General features: G+C 41.7%; 3 protein-coding genes across 3 annotated transcripts in view; 2 read left to right on the forward strand and 1 right to left on the reverse strand.

Moving 5' to 3' along the window:
* The window catches only part of NUP205 (nucleoporin 205), a 47,036-nt gene extending 38,269 nt beyond the window's left edge, over positions 1 to 8,767 (forward strand). Inside the window, exons 34-43 of the mRNA XM_048301494.1 lie at positions 975 to 1,113; positions 1,337 to 1,463; positions 2,519 to 2,595; positions 3,431 to 3,559; positions 4,078 to 4,204; positions 4,928 to 5,094; positions 5,502 to 5,625; positions 6,390 to 6,518; positions 7,246 to 7,319; positions 8,410 to 8,767. Of these exons, the coding sequence (XP_048157451.1) occupies positions 975 to 1,113; positions 1,337 to 1,463; positions 2,519 to 2,595; positions 3,431 to 3,559; positions 4,078 to 4,204; positions 4,928 to 5,094; positions 5,502 to 5,625; positions 6,390 to 6,518; positions 7,246 to 7,319; positions 8,410 to 8,562 (1,246 nt within the window). The 3' untranslated portion in view covers positions 8,563 to 8,767. The remainder of the gene's footprint in view (positions 1 to 974; positions 1,114 to 1,336; positions 1,464 to 2,518; positions 2,596 to 3,430; positions 3,560 to 4,077; positions 4,205 to 4,927; positions 5,095 to 5,501; positions 5,626 to 6,389; positions 6,519 to 7,245; positions 7,320 to 8,409) is intronic.
* Positions 8,768 to 10,017: 1,250 nt separating this feature from the next.
* On the forward strand, positions 10,018 to 16,026 carry ARL1 (ADP ribosylation factor like GTPase 1). The gene is made up of 6 exons (XM_048300668.1): positions 10,018 to 10,122; positions 11,968 to 12,105; positions 13,397 to 13,478; positions 14,460 to 14,571; positions 15,281 to 15,459; positions 15,652 to 16,026. The coding sequence occupies exons 1-6, from the start codon at positions 10,119 to 10,121 to the stop codon at positions 15,680 to 15,682; spliced, it is 546 nt and encodes a 181-aa protein (XP_048156625.1). The 5' UTR covers positions 10,018 to 10,118; the 3' UTR covers positions 15,683 to 16,026.
* The window catches only part of UTP20 (UTP20 small subunit processome component), a 64,397-nt gene continuing 55,336 nt past the window's right edge, over positions 15,872 to 24,932 (reverse strand). Inside the window, exons 54-62 of the mRNA XM_048300667.1 lie at positions 23,744 to 23,926; positions 22,782 to 22,913; positions 21,499 to 21,631; positions 20,118 to 20,317; positions 19,688 to 19,759; positions 19,029 to 19,295; positions 18,221 to 18,347; positions 17,245 to 17,390; positions 15,872 to 16,900 (exon numbers count right to left, since the gene is read on the reverse strand). Of these exons, the coding sequence (XP_048156624.1) occupies positions 16,745 to 16,900; positions 17,245 to 17,390; positions 18,221 to 18,347; positions 19,029 to 19,295; positions 19,688 to 19,759; positions 20,118 to 20,317; positions 21,499 to 21,631; positions 22,782 to 22,913; positions 23,744 to 23,926 (1,416 nt within the window). The 3' untranslated portion in view covers positions 15,872 to 16,744. The remainder of the gene's footprint in view (positions 16,901 to 17,244; positions 17,391 to 18,220; positions 18,348 to 19,028; positions 19,296 to 19,687; positions 19,760 to 20,117; positions 20,318 to 21,498; positions 21,632 to 22,781; positions 22,914 to 23,743; positions 23,927 to 24,932) is intronic.

Genomic DNA, 24,932 nt, shown 5'->3' on the forward strand with positions numbered 1-24,932 from the left:
TTGTGTGGGTGTGTCTTTCTTAAACCTATCAGTTCAGTTTAAAGCTACATTTTATTGAGAGAAAAATTTCAGATAACTGGGTGTTAGGTTGTACTTGCATGCTAATTACTTAGACTACATAAAAACTTACTTGATAGCTTGGATGGAAATGATTAATGTTTTATTATGAAATAATCTATACTGTAATGTTTGAGGAACAGCTTACACTGTAAACTTATTTTGGAGGCTCTGCAGCTGGTGAAGTGCAGTTTGTCCTCACCCATAAAACATTGAGAGAGCAGTGAATTAAATGCTATTTCAGAAATATTTTATGATGTGTTTAAAAAATACATATATATATTCACAGTTATATATTGCTTGGCAGGTCTATTGATGTGTTGCCACATTAGTCATTGTGAGGTGATTGAGAAGATCTCAGAGAAGGAGATTCCATATTTAGGGGAAATTACCTGGGTTGATTTCAAGCCATGGTCCCCGTTTTAAACGTACAGTTCTTAGTGACACACTGGGAGTTCAAACACTTGGGAAAAATTTAAGACTTAGACAAGGTATACTATTTGAAAGTTCCAGTTAGACTTACAGGATTGTATAAAACCTACAGGACATTTGTAGAGGACTGTATTTAGCAGTTGCTCTAGAATTAAGCACAGCTCTTCCTAAAATATTTGAGAATACTTAGTTTTGTATATCAGTAAGCAGGTATCGTATTTCTGCAACAAAGTAATCTGGTTTAGTGTAGTATAATACAAAGAAGTAATTTTCCCAGCTTAAAGAAAATGTCTGGCAGCAGCTGTGTATCATAAATGTGCTGCTTTTCCAATATAAACTCAGTTCAAGTCCAGACCTCTTACTGAAGTATGTTTTTAGGTTCTTAAGAGTGATTGTAGGCTGAGGCTCTACCTCACTAGTAGATTTCACTCTTATTGCACTCTTTATCTTTTTTTTTTTTCTCCCTTCTTTTTAAACCTCCTAAGAATGTATGCAATGAGAGATCCCCCAGTCTTCATTCCTGCTCCAGTGGAACGTTATCGCCAGATTCTTCTTCCAGCTCTTCAACTGTGCCAAGTGATTCTCACATCCAGCATGGCACAACACTTGCAAGCAGCAGGACAGGTAAGTTCCAAAACATGCTAGAATATCACTGCTATTGCTCATTCAAAGAAATTATAGGTGCCTTTGCTCTGATAGTAAGTTTTGTTGGGTTTTTTTTTTTTTAAATCCCATCCTCACTGCTACAGGAGGTCTTTTGAAATTGTTCAAAAGCATTGCTTCCTCTCTGCTCACTGTTAAATTTCATATTTCAATTCGTATTTGCTCTTTTTTTCTTGTGGTGCAGGTTTTGCAGTTTCTAATTTCCCATTCAGATACTATCCAGGCAATCCTGAGGTGTCAAGATGTAAGTGTTGGATCTCTCCAGGAACTGGCCTCCCTGACAGGAATAATCAGCAAGGCAGCTTTGCCTGGTAGGAACTGCATTTTTAAAGTCTCAGCCCCATCTGCATGAATCTCAGACTTTGTTTTCTGTAAAGAAACAGTAAGACAGAAGAGAATATCTATGACAATACAGATCTTTTTTGACATGTAGAGCCCTGAGAAAAATAGGGAAGTGTTACATTATTGTTCTTGAAGTAAATATGGTGGATTTGCAGTAGACATAGTGCTCTTATCCATATGTATTTGCCTTTCCATTTTTTTTTTCATCATTCTACCTTACACTAAGTACTTTTTGTCTTGGAGGTGACTTGCAAATAGAAGTGTTCAAAGTTTCTGTGGTATCTTCAAAAAAGAATTTTTATTCAGTAAGTTTTGTAACTGAGGAAATTAAGATGGAAAATTGTTTGCATACCCATATTTTTAAAAATTTCTTCTCTGGTTTTATTTCTTCAAAAAATAAAGCTTCCAGGGGGGAAGCACTGCCGATCAGCATACTGACATTTCTCTTGGGTGACTTACTACTACTACTACTAATTATATATGTATTATATATATGATTAATATAAAATATTATTGTTATTTATAATTATTTTTATTATAATATAATAATATATTATTATTACATATAATAAGGGCTAATAATTATTGTGATGGATATTGTGATTTCTTCTGCATGCTTACTAGTTCAAAATAACTTCTCTATTTTGATTTAATGGCTTTCTTTGTTCAGGAGAGATGTCTGACCACAACAGAAAGGAGTGCAGAGCTGTAGGTTAAGCCCAAGTGCTTCTTTGCTTACAGTATACAGAGCTTTGCACAACAGCTGCAATTTCCATGCCAGCCTCTCCTCCCCCTTACCCCCATTTGATTACTTACCGGAACAGTACGCTACACGCTCTTGTGCATCTCCTGGTAGCTGCATTCATTCATATCTGAATGTTTTGCTCAAAAAATATGCAAAATACAAGTTGTATGTTTGGCTGAAGTATTTCTGATCAATGCTTGTATTTAAAGGTATATACTGCGTAAATCTGTTTAAAAAACTCCAAACAAATGGTTTTTTAATGGCTGTATCTTTTATCAGGAGTGTTAAATGAGCTGGACATGGATGTTAATGAAGGGACGCAGATGGAGCTACAAGGACACATAGGGCGATTTCAGGTAATAAAGTCATGTATTTAACCCTTGTCCTTTTAGAATTGGCTATCTAGATGTGTTTCTTCCTGTTTTTTTTTACTCTGAGTAGTAGCAGTTAGGAAAGGGATGTTTTCCAGCATCAAGAAAAATGTGTAGCAGTTTGGGGTTTTTTGTGGGAGTGGGGATGGTTTGTGTGGGACTGGGATGGGGTTTTGGTGGTCTGTTTTTTGTTGTCTTCCCACACTTCCCCGTCCGGTAGAAAATACAACATTTGGCAACATCAGGGTTGCATCAGGGACTTTGTTTCCCTTCCTGGCGTAGGACTCATCTTATGTGAAGAGAAAAATTTGAAGTCAACACCAAAGTATGTGAAGCAATGCAGAAATACTCTGTTACCACTTTGGCCATAAGCATGTTTCTAGCTCAACAATCTGGTGTATCAGACACACTACTGGTTTATTTCTTTCCTACTGAATTAGTTTTTGTACTCTGCTTTTAAGGGACTTACCAGATTTTGTTTGTCTATATAGGTAAAGGTATTTTAGGTGTGGGAATGGTAAACCTCAGCTGTCATTGATAGTAGTCTGTATAATAGTCTGCAAGAGACATCAAACAAAGTTGTGCACTTGTGAATTGCATTCATTTCTCATTGGCAGTGTTTTAGGGGGCCATTAATTTCTAAATTAAATCAAGGTAAGTTAAAACACTAAAAATATAAATTTTGTTTACAAAGTGCTAAAAGTTTTATGTGCATTGCTTTCTTCATACTGTGTTGTAAGGGACATGTATCACTTAAGTGAAAGGAATAATGCACGTCATTTGTTGTGATGCTAATTTAAATGTTCATTCCTTACGGCAGCGCCAGTGCTTAGGACTTCTGAGTCGCTTTGGAGGATCAGACAGACTTCGCCAGTTCAAGTTGCAAGATGATAACGCAGCGGGAGACAGAGTGAACAAGAGGGATGAAATTGAGTTGGCCATGCAACAGGTAAGGACACAAGCTGCTGGAGCCTTCAGTCTCAACATTTTACCTGCTGTGCAGATTTGTTTAATTACCATAATTTCATATGATAGTGGTAGTGCTCTACACTGATTTTAGTGAGGTATAGGATTCCACATTTTATTTAAAGTAACCCTTGAAAATGTGTTTACTTACATTTGCATTAGAAACCTTTATTGTTTGGGTACAAACTCTGTGAATTTTGAAGGCTTAAATTGATCAGAAATTTTCAAAATGAAAGCTGGATATAGAGGGCAATGGCTAACACTAAGTTAGAGCCAAAGGGGACTTAAAATTATCCAGAAATTTTAGCTAGCAAGTTTGGGAAGGAGGCAAAGTTGCAAGTCTTAGACTTGAAGTAGAAGAGAGTCTGTTACTGATGAGAAAATAGAATTGTCACATTCTGGTGAGGAGAGGAGCAAAGCATGTTGTTCACTGATATTTTTCCATGTAAAATTTAATGTTCAAAAATTGACATGCTGGGGTTTTTTTTCCTTTGTTGGCAGATCTGTGCAAACGTGATGGAATACTGTGAGTCACTGATGTTGCAAAGCGCCCCCAGTTTTCAGCACACTGTTTGTCTGTTTACTCCCAGCCTGTCTGAGTCAACCAACCGAGATGGGCCTCGGCAGGGTGAGATTTTTGACTTGCTGTTCTATGAGACTGAACGCTGTGACATTTGGGCTACTACAAAATAATGAACCAGAGACTGTAGTTTCACATACTCTTGAAGTCACTTTATGCCAACACTGTAGCTGCTCACTCTCTCATTCTGGAATCCATGCTTTTTCAGCCTTGCACTAAGCCAAATCAGGAAACTAATCCTAGTTAAAACAATTAAATTGTTAGTTAAAATTAGTTAAAAAATTATTTTTTTATTCACTTCATTCACAGCATCAGAAATATATATGTCAGAAAAGATATGTGTGTATGTAAATAAATAGCACAAGACAGGGGAAGGTCAAGATTTCTTGTTTTTTCAGCTCCTGTGCTGGATTATATTATTTTAAACATGTAAGATGTGTTTTGATGCTGACTGGAACTCTATTATAACACATGGCAAGAGTTTACACTGTGTCATTATACAGTTGAATAGCTAAAATATGTAAATAGTAAGTCTTCTAAATGAGTTATATTTTACATGTTATACTCAGTACTGCACTAGGCTGACTGCCTTTTAGTACTGCAGCTACAGAACTTTTTGCCTGGACTTCCATTTATGTTACTTGTGAACTAAGTGCAAAATATTCTTGCCAGTGCTTTCATGTGTTTCACTAGGTTATTGGCAGAGAGCACACCTTATTGATTTCTTGGGGTTTTTTAGTTTTGTTTTTTTATCTTCAACATCTTGTCTAGATACACAAGTACCAGTGGTCCCTTACTGGCACTTGCCTGGCCTGGGCATTATCGTCTACCTGCTGAAACAGAGCACTAGTGATTTCTTCAGTTACTATGACAGCCATCGTCAGAGTGTTAACAAACTGCAAAATGTGGAGCAACTGCCACCAGATGAAATAAAAGAGGTAATTGCTCTTCTGACTCCATAGTTTCTGTATTGTAATAACTTGGACATTGCTGTAACAAAGGCTCCAAAGCATCTTAGATAAGCAAGTAGTTCCATTCTTGTGCATATTCTTTTCTACTGTTGGTGAAGGGGGTCCATAGAATGAGTGATCTAAAACTTAAGGGGAAAATATTTGGCTTAACTTTGTAAAAGTTGTGATTTTCATTATAGTTGCTTGGGGATATGTTTCATTTTTTCCATTTTTTGGTCAGCAAGATTATGCAAATTCAAAATAGAGAGCAAGTTTTTAAAGAAATAGTAGCTAACAAGAAAGCTCTAGATACTAATAAGTAATCTTATTTGCTTATTTTTCTTGATGTTTTGTGATTTGCTACAGTCTTTCTGTTTTTTCTCTTCCTGTCACAGTTGTGTCAGTCAGTTATGCCAGCTGGGGTTGACAAGATTTCCACTTCCCAAAAATACGTCTTGGCAAGGCGGCGCCTGGTGAAGCTAATAAATAACCGAGCCAAGCTGCTCTCCCTCTGTTCCTGTATCCTTCTAAAATTGAAATGACCCTCAAGGTGATGCTCCAGAAAAGCAGAGAGACAGAAACAGGGTTTTTTTACCTGGATTTCTGACCATTTTGAGCAAAATTTTTTTACAAAAACTAAATTTGAAATACTGACAATTAACTTAGGAGGCTATTGCTCTGCTATTACTAGAATACAAGTGTTCTCAAGTTGGTAATTCCCATTTTGAGACCCTGCTAGGACTTTCTGTAGCATGATAATAAAGGAATTGTTACAGCCCAGCTCTTCAATTTAGTATCCAGACCCCCTAAACATTCACACGTGTCCAAGTGTGGTGGAAGAAATACTCAGAAAAATAATTTTGATGTGCCTATCAAAATAAGAGTTTCTAGCCTTATAGTCAACCTGGCATAAACCTGAATCTCATAAACATCAGTAATTCTATGGAAATAACCAGTCACGGACAAAAGAATTGTCTTCAACAGATCAGAATTTTCCTCTGCAGCCTCCCTTGGGAAAGATGTGCTCTTGCACACTGGGCTGTTATCAGCAAAGATGTTACTGCCATCCCAGCTTTATAACCTCGGCTTTAATTCACTGGCTGCAGCTGAGGTACCTTTACAAACCACATGAGTGATCCATCACTGGGCCGTGACCGTGGAGGAGGTGACAGGTGGTTGAGCTGACATCTTCAGCTGCTTCCAAGTGTGTAAATATGCTCATACAGTAAATGTACAACCCAAAGACAATCAAATTGGAGTCCTTCACTGAGATGTGTCTGCAGATATTATAGAAATATGTCTCTTCATTCTTTGGCGCCATCTGGAACACTACCTACTGCACTGCACACCCACTGACTCCCAAGACCCACTGCTGTCCTCTAGGATGTCATTTAAGAAAGGAAGGCTGCAAGGTAAAATTTCTCAAACATCAGAGTGCCTTTGAATAACTTCTCATGGTTAGCTTTAAAACTGATCTGCTACTTGTAATGTCTTGCCTTTTATATTTAATAAAAGAGATTTTATTTGGATTTGGCACACCTTTGGATATTCCACTGTAGAACTGGCAATACTGATAATGTTTACTCACAGACTTTTGGGGTTGGTATATTACAAACAACCTCTTAAGGAAAGTAAAAGTAACTATTTTTTTTATTTCTGCTCTTGAAACTGCAAAACAAAGTGAAGTTCAGCTAATATAATCAGATCAGTGATCCAAAATAGTTTATAGGAAAATATTTCAATATAATAATCTAAGATGAAATTAAGAAATAAAGTTAATACTGGTGCTTTTAGAAGTATTTTTAGAATTAGAGCCATCATTGATTCACCAGAAGATTTTAAATTCCTTGAATGTTTTTTTTTTTTTTTTTAAAAAGAAAAATGGAAGGAAATCAGAGAGAGGGGATTTGGGGAAGAGTCTTTTGCTTAAAGTGCCATGTTGTATGATCAAAATTACTTATGACTCACTCTTTATGTATTTTCTCTAAATCATTTAAGTCAAAAGATTAGTGTAATTTCTAATGCATAAGCTTACTTTTGGACCAAACTGGAACACTGTTTTAAATTTGTTATATGACTTGATACAGAGATAGTGTGGAGCAGCCCACATAATTTTAACATCTCATTTTCTATTGCCAGATTCCTTTGGTTCAGAGCCAAGCTTGGATTTCAGTAGTGGACTGAATCGAGTGAGCCAGCATGATATAGACCAGGTGAGATGTGACAGTCGGCTGCAGGGTACAGAATGCTCCTGGCTACCATGCAGCTATTGGGAGCAGTCTGACTGTTGCTGTCCCACTTCTGAACAACCTGCAGGAACACCAACAGCACATAACTTCATTTAGGATTAGTGAGGCATTACAAAATTGTTTTGGAAGATATTGTGAAATAGGTGGCACTTGTGCTGCTGTGCATGTATCTTCGAATCTTAATACAAAGTGTTAAGTAAAAAATGAACTATACTTACAAAATAGAGTAATCATTCTTTTTCTCTTACCAACCAGTCAAATGGTGGGTTTTTAATAATGGCTTTCTGAAAACACCAGTTGTCCTTGAAAGACCTGCAACATGAGGGCAAATTTCCCAATTTTCTGTGGTCCTCCAACTGCTCACTACAGGTCAGCTTTAGCTAGGCTATAGAGAAATGAGATCAAAAGGGTAACAGGAGTTGAGGAGACTATAAAATGTGAATGCTAGAACAGAAGTAATTTCCACTCACACAGCAATTTAATAGTTTGTGTAAATTTGATGCAGAGGTGGCAGGAAAAAAAGGTATTTATTAATAAATCCCACTGACATTTCTATGGCTGTGCAGGAAAAAGACCCCTTGCTGGTCAAAACTGCAGTCTCAAGTACCTTTCTATGATCTAGAATTGTAAGAAAAATTGCTGTGTGTTTTGTGATGAGGTATCTGTCATTTATTTAATTTGTTCAAAAGCAAACTGTACAATATCATCTTGGTAAAATACTTAGAATGTAGTTAATTCAGTGACCTCTTACATATGCATAAATGAAAAGATGTTGTTGGTGCACACAGACTCTCTAAAGAGCCCTTAAAGGACTAGGAAAATTTTAATTGGAAGACGTGTTCGTATGACTGTAAGTGAAGAAGCTGAATTATAACCAATAATTCCTAAAACAGAATAAGCAGTACTTACTAGAGAAGTTAGAAAACCCCATTCTTTGGAAAGCAGGTCAGAGAATAAATCATAGTGAAGGGGTTGACAGGCAGTGGATTATAAGCTGGCACTTCAGGAAGAGAAGATTTTGTATTGATGACTGCATTAAATCTCTGTTTCTCAGCTCCAGCTGGAAGCCACGAACAGCTTTGGTGAATCTCTGCAGAAGAAGCTTCTGGACATCGAAGGTTTATATTCCAAGGTTCGCTCACGATACACCTTTATCCAAGCTCTCGTTAGACGTATCCGTGGTCTCCTAAGGATATCAAGGACCTAAAAGACTCTTGATACATGCTGCTTGCCCAGTGAAGCAGTGTACTGGGGCAGGCCTTCTGGATCATCGCATTTTATAGATCAAGCATTTTCTAAATACTGTCAAAATTATTTTGTTACTTTTTTTTTTATCCCTGTGGATGAGTTTTGTGTATTCTTTCCTACTGCTCGCAACTTGACATAAAAAATAAAGGATTGTTTTTGACTGAGTTATGAATAATGTAAAATTTCAAGCAAGAAAGAATTCTAATGGAGGATATCAAGGAAACAGGAAGTTCTGCAGCTGTGATGATACTACATTTGTTGATGCTTTCAGAGAAAACTAAAACATCTTTGTCTGTGTTGTTCCTGTTTCACACACAGATTTAATGAAACCATAGGGTTCATGTTTCATCACTTGCAGACTGATTACTGTGGTGTGGATTTTATATTCATTTTGCACTGTGAACTGCTAATTTCTGCTCCCCCTCCTCCTGCTGTTTTTTCAGCTGAAAGAAGTCCAAGCTGCTTCTCTTTGAAAAAGTTTAAAATGAGAAAAGTGATAAAAGTCATGGAAGGTGATGGCTATAGGTTTGGGTTCTTATGGCTGGAGGAGTAAAGGTTTCTGTGCTTTTCTTGCTGCAACACAAGTATAAAGACAGAATAAAGCTCATGGGGCGGAAGCCAGCAATCTTGAATGGTAGGTTGGTTCTGTAGTTAGATTGTTCTCCTATGAAACATTCATCTATCCTTGTATCTTCTGGAAAAAAGCTATTAAAAAAAGCATAATCATTGATTATTGACAAGAGCTCTGTTGCACCTCTCCCTTAACTCAGTCAGACTTATGGCCTAGTTCACATGTGCCTTGTACACTGTTTCCTCTAAATTTTCGTTACATAATCGTTAACATTTTTTATGCTTTTATGTTTACTTATCTGCACAGCCTAATCACATGGATGACATCATTTTTACGGAGGGATGATGCCAGCGCTGCTGTCAGGTGTGGCTTGTTAGCTGTTCCACAGGAGCAGCTTGGTATTAATGTTTTACCCAGCTGCACTTTGGCTGTTGAGTTTCACCAGCGTCTTCCTTGTGTGTCCACCACTCTCGGAGAAACCCAAGCCCAAATCCAATACCCTAATGTGGGCGTTGTGCTGGCTCCGAGGAATCCAGGCTCCCGCTGTGGCAGGAGGCTCTCGGTGCTGCCGGGCTGCGGTGGCAGCGGGGAGGCCCCGGGCCGGTGACGCCGCCGGGCTCCGCCCCGCCCCGCGCGCTCCCGCCGCCGCAGATTCGTCAGGCGCTGGCCCCGGCGCTGCCGGTTTTATTCCCTAAACCTTTCTCCCCGCTCCCCTTCCCGCCCGGGCGTGTCCAGGGAGGGCGCGGGGAAGGTCCCGCTCTCAGACCGTTCCCTGCTGGCCGGGGGCGCTGCCGGGCTCCGTGTGTCGAAACGGCGGCGGGAGCGGGCGCGGAGCGCTTTGTTTACTCGCCGGCGTTCGACGTGGAGCCGGGCGGCGGCGGCAGGGCCAGCGCGGCGAGGGCAACGGAGCGGGGCGGGCCGGAGCGCCGGCGGAGCGGCTCGACATGGGTGAGGAGCGGGCGGGACGCGGCCGCCCGAGGGGTCCCGTCCCTCACTCCCCTTCCCGGCGGCCGTAGAGGCGGGGGCGGCGGGGAGGGCGGACGGGTCGGTGCTGAGCCCTCCCGCGGGGAGGGACGGGCTCCTGCCCGCCGGCGGCGGGAGGCCGAGGCTGAGGGCCGCGCTCGGGCGGCGCCCACATGCGCTCGGGCCAGGCCCTGCCCGCGGGCCGGTTCCCGGACAGCCGCCGCTGGAGCGCCCGGAGGCCGCGGTGGAGCTGCCTTGCGATGGCGAATCGTCCGTGCAGCGGCAGGAGGGTGTGTTCGGGCATATCCTCATGCTTCTGTGCTCCTGACACCTGGGAAAATTAAACTCTGCATCCAGTCTCTGATGGGCTGCTAATAAGGAGTGAATGAGGAGAGAAGGTCTTGCAGACTAGTAAATTTAAGAGAGGCCCTGAATCTGAGGGTTAAGTGATTGACGTGAACCTATCTTATTGCAGATGGTATTTGAGCAGTGGTTTAGTGTAGGAAAAGCATACACAATTGCATATAAAAAGAGGAAGTGAGAGGTGTCTGGCTGCAAGCAAAGTTACGGACTGAATTTTCGAATCTTAGGCCTCCATGCAGCCAATGGTAGCTTTCTACTTGTGATGTTTCTGTTGAAATACCTTTCCCAGCTGAGTTCTCTTAAGGTTATTTGCCTGTCTGGCAATAAGAGGTGCCATGAGCAGCGCTATGCAGACTGGCAACTGATGGTCCCTTATACCTTCTCTTTTCCAGGTCTGTAGTGTGTATGGCTTCTCTGGTGGGATGGGCTTAGAAGACATAAAGCAACTTGTTATCAGTCTGAATTCCTTCTGAAATTTAAGCATGCTTGCTCCTAAGCTCGTTGCTCCCTCCTTTCCATGGAAAGGCTTCACAGATGCCTAGACAGGCAAACACAGGAAATAATTTTTATTAAAGCATCTTTCAGTAAGATTTTGCTTGCACATCTTCATTAATTTGTCGCTGATATATTTATCAGTGTCATCAGTGATTCTGGCTTGTTGGATGTTTCATTATCTTTTGCAGGCTTTAGCTGTATTTACAAAATTATGATTTAACATATGTTTGTTATAAAAATCATTGCAAAAAATGTAATTGTTACTGGCTTAGAACACTAGTATTGTTTCTAGGATTAAAAATCTAGTAGGCATAAATCAGATACTAGCCTGGCCACAAGTACTCTTGCATGCATTTAGAGAATAAATGAGATGCTGGGACAAGCCAGTTTTGGAAAAAAGAATGAGGAGGACATTTAAAATCAGCTCCTAGACTTCTCTGTAGCATTAATGTACTTGATTTAGTGCAGCTTTGCTGTTTGTAATGAACTGATTTAACATGTACTTACTGATTTATACCTAATTTTAAGAAAAAAAGAAGTGGATGGTTCTATGGAAGACCATAAACATCTTCTGATGCTGAATTTTTTCAGGCTTCTTTTGGTCCTTGTATAGTCTCTGGCACTGAAAAGATAAGAGTCTGATGCAAGAAGAAAAGAAGATGACTCAGATTTTGGCAAATGAGAGAAAAGGAAAAAATAGAAGTGTAACTGCAGTGAGAAAGCTTGATGCTGCTGCTGCAACATAATTTGCTGGAGTGAGCTACCATAGAACCATAAAATGGCAACATAAACCAGGAGGACATAATGTAGTTGAGCACACAGCCATCTGGGCAACAACCTGAACTTGTCTTTTTTCAGTGGAGAAAAGAAGCATCTTGTAGTCAGTAAGAAATGAGGTCGGTCTGTCTGCCTTTGCATATCCTCCACAGAGCTGGCTGACGTTGAAATGTCTTTCTCTTCTGCTTTTTGTAGGGGGCTTTTTCTCCACCATCTTTTCCAGTTTGTTTGGAACTCGAGAGATGAGGATTCTCATCCTGGGGCTGGATGGAGCAGGAAAAACAACCATTCTCTACAGGTTACAAGTTGGAGAAGTTGTGACCACCATTCCGAGTAAGTGATCTGCCCATAGGGAGTATATTTGCCTGTAGCTCTAACACATAAACTTTGCCAGCTGAACTTACTGTACTCTTCCTTCATAAACAAAAGGACCTTGTGTTGTGGGAGCCTTGCACTGCTGTATCCAAGAATTTTTCTTGGATAAAAGTATTACAAAAGAATATTTTATGCTGCCCTGCAAAATGCAAGAAGCATTTGACCTCAAGATTGTTAGCATGATTTGGCAGGCTGACCGTGATAGGTAACAGTGGACTGCATAATTCCTTCGTTTCCAAATACAGCTATTATGTGAATTCCAGAGGTCACTGTTGCTGTACATAGGATGGTGTCAGTAAATCATACCTTTTTTTTTGACAAGGGTTATATAAACACTTGTTTAACGTGGAGAAGAAGAAATCAGATGATTTAACCTTACATTCTGTAGAAAATGTAACAAGACTCAATGTGAGGTTTCATGGAAGAAGATGATGCTTATTTAAAAAAATGTAGCTGATTTCACCACTTGTCTTGGCATTCATGCAGCCACACACACTGGGCCAAGTGTTCTGGCCATGATTGCTCTGTGTAACATGAAGGACAAGGCATGCTTGACTTTTCTGTCCTTGTCATGTCTGTTGTGTTCCTCCTGAATCTGACTTTGTTCAGGCCTCTGTTACCTTCTAGAAGCCGTGCTTGCTGGGCTATACTCTTTTTGCCCAAGGGTTTTGCTTATTTCACCCTCTATAAATTTTAAGCACCCTATGCCCACTGTTCACTTTCCTGTGCTGTGTTTCCCTGGGCTGGCAGGAAAAGGAATGACATATGTGATACTGCAGCCTAGTTGCCATCTTCCAGACATCAGTATCGAGTCCTCTGCTGAGAAGTTGGTTCTGCTTTGGTTCTGCTGTGGTTCTTACGAGCGTGCAGACCTTGTGTGGACAGGAAGCACACATTCCTTAGTGCTCTCTTGCTGTCAGTTGTGTATGTGGTTATCACAGCAGGCCAGTTCTTCAGCCCTTGCTCTGTTTCTTTTGGCGATTTCAGGCACACTGCTGTGGATTTTTGCCAACCTTAGCATTCGTTACAAATCTCTAAAATATGTTTACGATGTGGTTTTATTGTTCAAAGAAGAAAAATTTCTGCATTATTTCGAATCATGTTTGTTGGGGTAACTTTGCAAAAGGCATGAACTTCATTGTGCAGCTACTGAGACTTTTCAGGTCTGAAAATCTTAAACTAAGTGTCGTGGTATTCTTCAGAAAAACAGGAAAATCACCAACAGTGAAATTGTTTAACTTTGTTTCAGCCATTGGCTTCAATGTTGAGACAGTGACCTACAAGAATCTGAAATTTCAAGTCTGGGACTTAGGAGGACAGACAAGCATAAGGTAATAGATTTCTTAAAGTCAATTAACTTTCTCTAAAGAGTGCCAGGTTCTTGGAATACTCTTAGCAGGGACTTCTGCAAATTGGTTTTAAAAACAGCCCATTCTCGGGAAAGCATTTTCATCTGATGGAATTCAGTTTGTAAAACTTGTGATGCACTACAGATTGGAAAAAACCAAGCAAGTGTTTTTTCATTTGTATTCAGTTTTGCTTTGAAAAACAAATTCATTAGTGTAGGAGGCAATTGAGTAGCATTCTGAGAAAGAGTGGAGGGGGTGATAAAAACCCAAAAGGATACTTCCTAGCTTTGCACTCTTAAGAATATTGAAGTTGGATTTAGGTATAGACAGTAATTTTTAGCAAGCTTCATAAGTTTTGTAATGAGTCATTATCAGTACAATCCCTGTACATTCAGTACATTACCCTGTACAATCCTTTAGTGATTCCTTCTTCAGTGCTCAATAGCAAAGTGTAGCGTAGTTAGTTAGGAAGGAAGGTGCAGTCAGTGAGATAAAGGTTCCTTCCCTTAGTTTCAGTACAGTAATTCTGCAAAAGGTGGTTTGTTTTGATCCTTGTTAGTTACTTGCCTGTATTAATTAGTCATTTAAGATTTCTCTGGTTATCCTTCTTTGGTGACTGTAATGAAGATGCTTGTGTCTTTAAACTTTCTATGCTTTCCTGTCCCTCAGTTATGGACCTAATCTCCTGCAGTCTGATTCCCAAATAAATCTGTCCCCAGCATTTCTGTTCTTTTCCTGTTTTCAAGCTGCTTTTTATTTGCTTTGTGTTGGACTTTTTTCTTTTTCCTGCCTTGGAGAGTATTTGTATTGTCTGTTCATTTTTGAAGTCTCCTACTTGCCTCCTGGGGTCTTTCACCCCAGAGACAGTTTTTACTTCCTCTGGGTGATCTGTGTTTAATTATCTGGCTAAAAAGAATTGCTTACATGCAAATGCCATGACTGGAACTTCTCTCTCCTCTGCAGGCCCTACTGGCGGTGTTACTATTCGAACACAGACGCTGTCATTTATGTAGTGGACAGCTGCGATCGAGACAGAATTGGCACTTCAAAATCAGAGCTTGTTGCTATGTTAGAGGTAAGAAAACAAGGATGACAGTTGTTATCAGTAAAAAATTGAGAAATTAAAACTTTTTCTTTGGAGTGAATGTGAAATTTGATTCAGTGAATCAAGTGAAGCTCAGCTTCACTTGTGAAGCTTCAGCCCTCAGCACAGCCCATGCAACACTTTGGACTGAAAAAAGCACTGAATACTCTGCAGGTATTTCATGGGTTTGTGCAGCTTTATCTGGGCAGTTAATTTCATGGTGCCTTGTGGTCCTATGAAAATTCACCTGCCTGCCAGGACAGCTGCTCAGTACTGCAGTGGTGGCAAAATCAGGCCCTGAAGGATTGACAGTAATTAGTATCCTACTATGTTTTGAAGCTGAAGAACACATGTAGAACAGGGTACTATAAGTAAGATGAGTTGAGCAACACTTCCTTTCTCTCTCTTCCCCTGCCCCTCAAAATACCTGCAAGCTCATTTAATGTGCCTTGTTAAATCCAGCTACCAGCTTGTTTCATAATTTGCACTGGCCATGTTTTGAAACTGCCCCTATGGGGGTATCATACTGGAATTCAAAATAAACACCATTCTTTCACTGAAGAATTTTCTACAGAACAGAAATCAGCAAACAAAATCATTGAGAGCTGCTGAAATTCCTTTTTATTATACAGGTTTTCTCTCCTTAAATAAATTCTGTAGAAGTCTCTGCAACAACTTCCACGATTTCCCTTTCTTTTAGGAAGAAGAGCTGAAGAAAGCCATTTTGGTAGTGTTTGCAAATAAACAGGACATGGAACAGGCCATGACTCCCACAGAAATGGCAAATGCCCTTGGCTTACCAGCTTTGAAGGACCGAAAATGGCAGATATTCAAAACCTCTGCAACTAAAGGCACGGGGCTTGATGAAGCAATGGAATGGTGAGTACCAGTCTAGTTATGCTTCATTCCTAGGCTTAATTTTACAGATTTGGTAGGGGTTTTTGTAAGACTGGATTTGTGGATGGTCTGACATAAAAGAGTCCACAGTAGAAGAATGACTGGTTTTCTCCTGGAAGTATTTCAGCAGAATTGAAATGACTTTCCAGTAAACTGACTTAACCTTGTTCCTAGGTTGGTGGAGGCCTTGAAGAGCAGACAGTGATACAAAACTGACCAGTGCAAGGAAGTCTCAGCTATAGCCAGCATCATCCTTTCTGCAGTTAAGTATTTTCAGGCCACAGCTACTTGTAAATAGGACAGATTTGAATTTGACTTCTGTAATGTGGATGCCTCTCTTGAACTGTAAAACTGAAATAAGTGAATGTCTGTGTACATTATCATACTCCATTTCTTTGTTTAAAGAATGTACTTATGTTAATTTGTATGAAAGTCTTACTTGCTGGGAAAATAGGGGGTTTTTTGTCATCCCTCCTTCCTTTGGTGGTTTTGGTGGCCAGCATATTGGTGTGGATAGAACACTAATAAAATCTGGAACTGTCAGCTATACCCAGGGGCGTGTTGCTTGCTAGAGGCTGCTTGCTTGCCGCTTGCTTTACAGAAGTCCAAGTGCTGCCAGTTCAGCAGCCACGTAGCTGAACACCTGCAGAGGTTTCCTTAGGCTGGTATCGTTCTACTTCGTAACCCTTCAGTGCAGACACCCTGTTACAGTGAAGTACAGCAACGAAGCACAAGTAGTGCACCTCTGGCTGCCAACATGGCATTCAGTGGGTGTCTGAAAGGAAAATCAGTGTCTTCAGTAGACCCCTACTGCCCTGATGTTCCAGGGCCATAACTTCAATTTAACTTCCACCTTCATGAGCTGTTGTTCCTGTATTCTCATCTCAGCCAGAAGTGACAGGTAAGTAGCTCAGTGTAGCTGCAGAAACTGAAGGCCAAATCAAAGTCAGGAGGCAGACTTTTCTCTCTGGGACCAGTGTGTTCACAGGCAGGAATGCAGTCATCACAGAACCCATTTCTTACAAATGAAGTAAAATTTAATATAAAATACTGTAGTTGTTGCCCATTCAACTGTACATGCTCTGGTAAATATACAGGTTTGGAAAAAAATTGAACAGCGTTTATTTAAGATCCTCGATGAAAAAGAGGACATAAAAAATACTAATAAATACAGTTAAAATATGCAAGTACTTTTTAAAACAGTACTTTAGTTCTTTAGCTTGATATTACTTTTCATAAATGAATCCTCCAGGAATGAAAAGCGCTTTCATTCCACCATTGCCAAATCTTTCAGTGCATGACTGCGATGTCGCTTGGCCTTGTACATAGGGCGCAGGGATTCTATTTTTCTCTTCCTGGTTTCTGCTTTATTCTTGTGTCTCTTCAGCTTCCTCCTTGCAGCAATGTCAGGATTTGCTACAGTCTAGGGAGAAATAGTACATTGTTTATTTACAACCAACAACAGGCCCTGTGAACATCAGGAACTTCCTGAGAAGCTGGTAGCTGCTAAGACAATGCATGGATGTTCTTAGGTTCCTCAAAACCGAGGGTATTCAGGCTGCTCTGCCCTTCAGGTAAGCAGGAAAGCATCGCTGTCAGCCAGAACCTGCCCAAGAGGCTGATTATAGAGTTTCTTTGAAGTTTCATAAATGAACTGATGAAACTGTCCTAATTCAAGATGAAGTTCTTCCTCAAACTCCCCGGGCAGCTCTCAAGCCTTTAGAGAAGCCCTATTTCTTTTACTCAGAAGAGAAAGTGGCATCTTACCTGCAAAGCCCTCTGCTTTTTCCTCATTGCTCTTTTCTGGTTGGCCTGTTTCTGCACAGAAGAAAAGGCCAGCGAAAAGGCCTCCAGTCCCACTAACTTCTTGAGAAGTTCTATGATTTCTTGGGAAAGGTTCTTCAGTGTTGGATCTATTAAAACACAACTGGCTTACTTAATCTTTTCAGCATATGGAATGAAAGCCAAGAGCATAGTATGGATTCCTCTTTCTTTAATAAAGGATGGCTGCACTGATTGACCTTGCCCAAACCAGCGCTTGGTTCTTCACCAGCTTTCCCAGAGAACCGAGTGGCTTTTCAACCAGCAAACAAAAAATAATGCTTCTGAGAAGCAGAAACTTTTTTGAAGGACAAAAGCATCCCAAAGTGAAGTACAAGTGACTTTCTATATATAGCTACCTCGGGTTCTAGTGGAATAGGCTTTGTTGGAAATAAAAGATGATTCCAGCCTTGTCAGTCAGCATTTTGGTAAGCAAAACAAGGGCTGGCTAATTGTTGGAATCACTAATTAGTGGCAATGTATTAACTACAATCACTGTGAAAAAAATTTATATTGGGGGTGAAAAAAGGCTACAAAGAAGTGCTAAGGGAAAACTGAGAGCAAGGCAAATATTTCCCTCAGTCTTTCAAACAGTTCTTCCAAGTTCCTCTCCTCAGCAAGGACTCCGTGAGTCCTGCCACCATGAGCCCACCCTCGAGTACTACACTTTTCCCACTACACCACATGCTCAGGCTTTACCCACTTGCACACAGAAGCGTGCCTAACTTCATTCCAGTCTCTGAACGTGCAGATTTCTATTTCAGCTGACATACACTCTCCTCCCTGGTGTTTTGGTTAGACAGCAAGTAGATGAAATTACTGATTACAGTATCAACACCTCGAGACAAAAGGAATGGCAGGTGGTGTTTGTACTGAAGCACAGCTGTGATGCACATTCCTCTCTGTGAGGGAAATCCCTTACCTTGCTCTGCATAGTTGCTGTTCAGCTCCCTGTACAGAGGGGTGAGAATTGTTGGAAGGTAGGGCTTGATCCTGTCTTGCCCCAGATCCACCGAGATTGCTCCCAGGAACTTAAAGATGCAGCTTCTCTGAAAATAAGTGTGTGGGACATGGAGTAAGGAAGGCTGGAAGGAAACTTCCTGACTGAAGTGCTACAAGAGGGCCAAGCATAACTGTTCAACACAGCAGGTGTTTGTTGTTTTAGACACCTGAGTCACAAACTCACTGCTGTTACAAGGTCTTACTGCATCCAAGTAAGCCTGTTGTGTGAGCTGGGACTGGGCTGGCAGCTGTTGACACTTTGAACAACAGGCTTGTTCTCACTGTCCTCAAGTGAGGCAGCTGAAGACATGAAAGCTCTACCTAACTCTGCACCATGGGGAACCACAGTGCTTTTCCTGATGCTCTCCCACACATCCCCTCCCCTTCTCCTAGCAAGTTACACTCCACACTGCCATTCCCCTGCCTGCATAAGCCTAGTGCTCTTGGGCATTCAAAGGCACTGCTCTGTCCCCTTCAGCTTGGTGCCTTGGGATTTACCACTCTTCCACCACCCTGCAGGAGGCTGGAAACATCAGCAAGAACCAGACTGGCACAATCCTTTCCTGAGAACCCCAAACTGAAAGGCTTGTTTCCTCAGCACCTACTAATCCTTGCTTCAGTGCCAGCTCACAGCACCCTCTGCACCTTGTCCCCTAAAAGCAAAGAGCAGCACTATCCTGTAGAAGTGCCCACCCCATCAAAAGCAGTGGGACTAACCCTGTTCTTACCTTTAAAGGGACCTTAGGGGAATATGCTGCTTCTCTCTTTGCCATGACAGAGAGCTTCTTCATTAACCACAGCAGTGTGGCTGGCTGGCCTTTCTCTTGCGTGTCCTCTCTTTCTTCCTCTCCTTGAGCAGAAGTATCTTTCTCATCCTCTGAGACCTCCTGCTCTTCCACTTCACAGCTGAGTTCTCCACCTGCCTCTTTACCTTCTTCTGAGGCAGGGGCTAGCAAGTAAACAACTTTAGCCACAAAAAGTAAATTCTTTATAACCTGAAGTGTGGAAACACAGGAGTCAGTCACTGTGGGTTCCCTCTGTAAGCACCAGGGCATGTAAGAGCCAAGACTTGATCTGAAAGAGGAACTTGCCAACCCAGGAGTCTGCAATGGCAGAGCCCAGTCCTGACCTGCATAGTGCTCCCCCTTTCTGTCCCTACCACCCCTCAGTAGGCCACCACACCACAACAGGGACTTTCTGGGTCCTCAAGAGGCCCACGGCTGCTCAGATGCCCTCAGCAGACAGCAGCTGGCCCGGAACTGTGTATTTGCCCTGAGCCACGACCAGCAGACAGCAGCAGTGCTGTCCTGACTAGGACACAATGTCCCTCACATGCCAGGGCCTGCTCTGTGCCCTCCTGCAGTCCCAGACAGGCTCCTGCCCTTACCTGCTCACTCAGAGACATGTCCAGGAACTTGGACTGCAGCTGATGGCAGAATGCAAACACGAGTTCCTTCATCTAGGGAAATGAAAAAGGAGAAAGGAATGACTCCATTGAAGGGAGCTGGTGGCAGAGACTCAAAACAGTATGCTGCGGTCACCAAAGGCATTCGCTGGGGAGACCAAAGGATCAGCTCAACACAACTCCTGCCTGCATCTTACAATCTAGAAGAGTATTTTTGTGCTGCTGAGAATAAGACTCCAGAGAAGCCCCCTCCCTGCAGCAGAGACACCTCCTCAAATCCTTTAAGCGATGCGGATTAGGCAGCAGACAAGCAACTAAAAGAGAAATGTGCATGCAAAACTATGAACTATTTTTATGTCCCACTCAGGGAATAGGCATGAGCAGAGAGAAGGAGTAGTACAGACATCATTACCTTTTTGTCCAGTTCAGCAGTCAGGAAGACTATGGATGCAGACAGCTCTGCTGGTGTCTTTTTTCTCTTCCCTGACTTTCTTTCCTTCCATTTGTTGACAAGATCTTCTGGCTTATAAGATGCAAACAACAAGCCAAAGATCTCAGTGGCTGTCAGCCAGACCCAGCTATGAGGATACCACAGGTGAGACTGGACATGATCTGGGGAGAAGAAAACCTCTTTGAGCACAGGAGATGGCCCATTGAGAGCAAAAATAGAACCAGCTCACTCCCAAGAATTACCACAGCATATGCTGCAATAACAAGGTGAATGAAATGAACTGTGCTCATCTGCTCAGAACATAATAAAAGACTTTCTAGCAACTGAATCCAGCCAAAACAGAAAGCAGCAAAAACCTACAGGTAGACAAATGTCCCCACAGTGATCAGGCATTCCTGAATGCACTCACAGCACTTTGAAACATCCAGAGATGTGGTCACCGCTGAAAGGCAATGCCAACTAGGCAGGAAAAGTGGGCACAACACAAAAAGACATTTGCTCCAATCCTGACTGGCAAATCATGTTTCTGCAATAACTATGGTCCCCTCAGGGACTCAGTGCCACAGCTCATCTGCCCATGATGGCTGGGAACTGGCTGCTGTGAGACTCGTGTCAGCTGGCCCTGCTGCTGATGGTCATATCAAACTCCTGGAGAGAGGCTGAAGATGCTCCAGAGAAGAAATGGAGCTGCCCTCCTGTGTCACCTCTGTCCAAGCTGCCCATCACCAAAATCCAAGATAATAATGGTTATCTGCTATCTCACTAAAGGCACCTGGCAGGCTGGACTGTTCAAAGTCAATAACCAGCCATACCAGGTCTTCTGATTGCAGCAAATGAAGCAATTAAAATCAGGGCAACAAAATGCCAATAAATCAGCCTGATACTGTATACTCTCACACATGGAGAAATTGCTTGAATCAAGTAACTTTCAGGTCTTCACATCCTGACAGACACACAGTATTTAGAGCACTATTACCATGTGTCATCACTTTCTGGCTGGTATGTATGATCAAGGAAATCTCATCTTCTCAGGAGAGCTCAATCTTTTCATCGAGAATGTAATTATAGTGAAACATGCAATAGTTCCAACTATTTGCTCTGGGGGTAATAGAAAGTACGTCCCAGCAACTGAGACAGAGGGTGTCTTGTTTTCATCAACCATGTAACCTTTCTATTACAGCTTCTTTTTCATTGCCCAGTAACTGCTGTATGTTAGCATTTTGCAGAATGGAAACTTTGTATAACAAAGTTCAGTCATTTATATTAGCGTGTGAAAAACCACAAGGCACACAAAGAAATCTTTCTTGTAATGCAGCTGTAATAAGTCCGTAATGATACTTACCCCAGATACTGCTCACAACATCACTGTTCTTGGTTAATTGAATCAAGTTGCACTCTGTGATTAGCTTTTTTACCAGCACAAGAAAGCTGAATAGCAGCCTATCTGCAGCCTTCTCCTCTTCCTCTTCAGTTATCTAATAAAATCAACAAGTCAAGAAAGATACTTATGAGAACCTGAGGAAGCGCTGATTAATCCTCACTAGATAAATTTCAGATCAAGCATTCAAAAAACCAGAAGACTGACTCGTACCCAATTCCCAATATAAACAGAACAGAAGCACCTCCACTGAAGCATTTCCTCTGGAGAGAATCTCTGCAGGAGACTGTATTAGAATCATTCTTTTTGTTTTTCATACAGACATTACTATAGCAAACTGCTGGGTTTCTAAATGCAAGTAATTACACACATTATGTCTGTGCATGTATTTGTCTGGATTTGATTCTCATCATTAGAGCCCAGCTGAGTGCAGATTTGCCTGTATCACCTGGGAAGCCCTGAGTTGTTATGACAACACTGTGTGTGCTGCCTGTGGTCCTCACCCTGCTGGCTTGATATAAGTTGTCAGTACATGTCACAGCACAGCATGAGATTACACCAAATTTCTCATCACTGCAGGTATTTTATTTTCATCTCTTGCCAATTTACAGATCCTGAGGTTCTCTTCTCTCTTGTGCAAGGGTGGCATGCTGAACATTAGTAAAATTCATGGCCACTCTCCAGGCACAGTGACTGGGATCCTTTTGGGATTATCACATGCCAAGCAGAACCTGAGGCAGCCTTGTTATTCTGAGTTAATCATGTGCACTAAAAAGATTTTCCATACAACAAAACCATGGTCTGAAGTACAGGAAGGGAACCCCTTTGAAAGTTAAAGCTGTAGGTAACGCTGGACAAAGCAGACAGTCACAAGCCATGCACTCCTGACCTGCAATGCTTACACAAATCTCTGCAGCTAGCAGACACGTTTCCCACATTGCAAGGAGCAATATATCTATTTGCTGGTTACACTTTATGGCTGCAGGCTCAGGCCAGGTAGCTTTACAAAGTTCCTTTTCCCCTTGTGCTGTGACATATGACATCAAATTTGGGCTTACAGGCAAAAAAATATGGTTCTAGGTCAGTGAGGTCCCTTTCAGAACAAATGTGTGTTCTGTGTCTTTCCTCAGTCCTGAGTAAAGACACAAAAATAAGTCCAGCTGTTAAATCTCTCCTACACTTCTTCCCTTTTTCCGTTTTCTTAATTCTCTTTCCTTGAGCTTCAGGCATGGAGAAAAGTTACTTACATTTTCAAATTTACTTGGGTTGATTTCTTGTTCAATCAAAGTGAGGACTGCTTCAAGCCGCCGCTCAAACATTACTCCTTTCACTTCAACAAACAAACCACATGCCTGGGCAGCCAACCTCCTGTGTGAGCTCTGACACACAAAAAATAACACCCCTTGTTAACTCTTTATAATCAAACCCTGCAGCTCCCAAGTGCAGGAGCTGGCAGCAACACTTACCTTCTGCTGGTACCAATAACACCTTAAGAGAACTTGGTTTTCAGAGTATATTGAAAAAGGAGATGCTGCCAGCTAGGCATAAAAGCACCTGGCAGCACAAGTTATTCCTGGGAATGCACCCTAAACCTGAATGCCGGAAGACCTTTTCCATCCCAGTTCCCAACTGCAGAGATCTGGGAGCTACTTCGCAACTCTTCACAATGCAACAGGCAGCTTACAGCTACAAACCAAAACTGAACATATTAAGATGGAAACCAAGATGTTGCAGAATGCTAATTCTATCAGTGTACAGGGACAGAACCTGGGTTCAGCTAGAGGACAGCTTATCACCCAAGCACCCAGATCAAAACAGCAGATCTGGAAGACCAGGTTTGCTGCTTCCAGTTGCTGGCAACAGAATGAAGCATGTCTGAGATAAAGTCAGCACAAAATGCTGGGAACTTTAAGGAATTTGGTCAAATCTCTAACCCGAGAGAAGACTACACTGTGAAATACCTGACCCAAAAGTGGAACTGTTAGAAAGCAGCAAAATGCAGCTGGGAAGTCTGTAGGCTGACCTACAGCATCAGCACATCCCTGTATTTGTGCAGCTTTATGAAGTTGTACCATTTCTTGCTAGAGTCAGGAACGACTAATCCACCAACCCACCAGATCTGGTACTAGCAGTCTCTCACTTGCCTTATTAATCTCAGTCAGCCCTCCAACAGAGTTCAGACCTGGTCAGTGAAAAGACCAAAGAGTACCTTTTTGCTGTGAAACCACTCTGTGACCAGCGAAAACATCAGATCTTGTTTTTCATTGCTGATCTTACTGAGAAGAGATTTACATGTCAAAGCTGCCATCTTTTTGCATTTGGCTGAGTCATCATTTATCATCATCATACAAAGAGAGAGGAAAAACAGCCCACAGTATTTGTGCAGGAGATCCTAGAAAGAAACAACCATTATCAACCACAGATACCCAAGTAACTTCTGGCATTTAAAGAGAAAAAAAGGGGTATTTGCTGCACTATATTCAGGAGCAGTGTTAGCCCTGAGTGGGCTCCATGTCAAAGCAGCTGAACTGCTAAAATGGGATCATCCTGTTGTTGCAGCACACAGGGAACGTACAGCAGGCCCAGCCCTGCTCTGACTTGCTACCATATCCCTGGGTCAGCAAAGTGAATGTGAAACCTTATAGGGTAATTTCATGCCCAACTCCCACTGAAACAGGCTTAAGTCCCTCAGCAGTGCAGCAATCACCCAAATATCCTTCTCTCAGAGACTGCAGCTCTTTGCCACTTTAAAGAGTTCCCAGGAGCCAATCTGAAATACTGAATCATTGGGCAGTGCTGAAGCTCAGCTTACTGTGCAGAATTTCTCTTCCTTCCAAATTCTTGCTTGATTGCACTTCTCCCAGTGCCCTGAATGCACCATTAAGCTCCAGCTGCAGAGCTTCAAGGCAGCCTAGGATTTTGCATATGTGATCCTGTATAGATGCATAGTTATTTTTTAGCTTTCATTTTGATCCACCTCACTGAGAAGCCCTTCCTCTCCTGTCAGGCCAACCAACCAGATATGGTACATCACACACCAGTTCAGTCACTAATCTTTCATGAATATTGAAAAACCTTTACAGTGAGAAAACTCTAGACTTCACTTTCTATTCCTACCCCATTTCCTTAACTGGTTGTGTTTCTTCCTGGCATAAATAAGGATTGAGTTTATCCAAACTCTAGCTGACACAGCTTTGTTTTACTTGCAAACCGAGCACATTAGGCAAAGAAGTACTGCAGACTTTCCAGCATGTCATTTCTCTTTTGGAGCAAAGCCAGGTTCTTTGGAGATAAGTGAATGTTCTACTCGTGATAAGAGATAATAGGAACTAGCAAGTGCTTCCAGAATGAACTGCTCGGAAAATGCTGTTACTGCAAACCACAGTAACTGCTTGATG

The sequence above is a fragment of the Corvus hawaiiensis genome, chromosome 4 (assembly GCF_020740725.1).
Source record: "Corvus hawaiiensis isolate bCorHaw1 chromosome 4, bCorHaw1.pri.cur, whole genome shotgun sequence".
Taxonomy (NCBI): domain Eukaryota; kingdom Metazoa; phylum Chordata; class Aves; order Passeriformes; family Corvidae; genus Corvus; species Corvus hawaiiensis.

What these genes read in the sequence shown, in the direction of transcription:
- ARL1 (XM_048300668.1), top strand. An exon ending in AGCTTGTTGCTATGTTAGAG is followed by an intron (nt 14,572 to 15,280) that starts GTAAGAAAACAA and finishes CCTTTCTTTTAG; the next exon opens with GAAGAAGAGCTGAAGAAAGC. An exon ending in CTTGATGAAGCAATGGAATG is followed by an intron (nt 15,460 to 15,651) that starts GTGAGTACCAGT and finishes CCTTGTTCCTAG; the next exon opens with GTTGGTGGAGGCCTTGAAGA.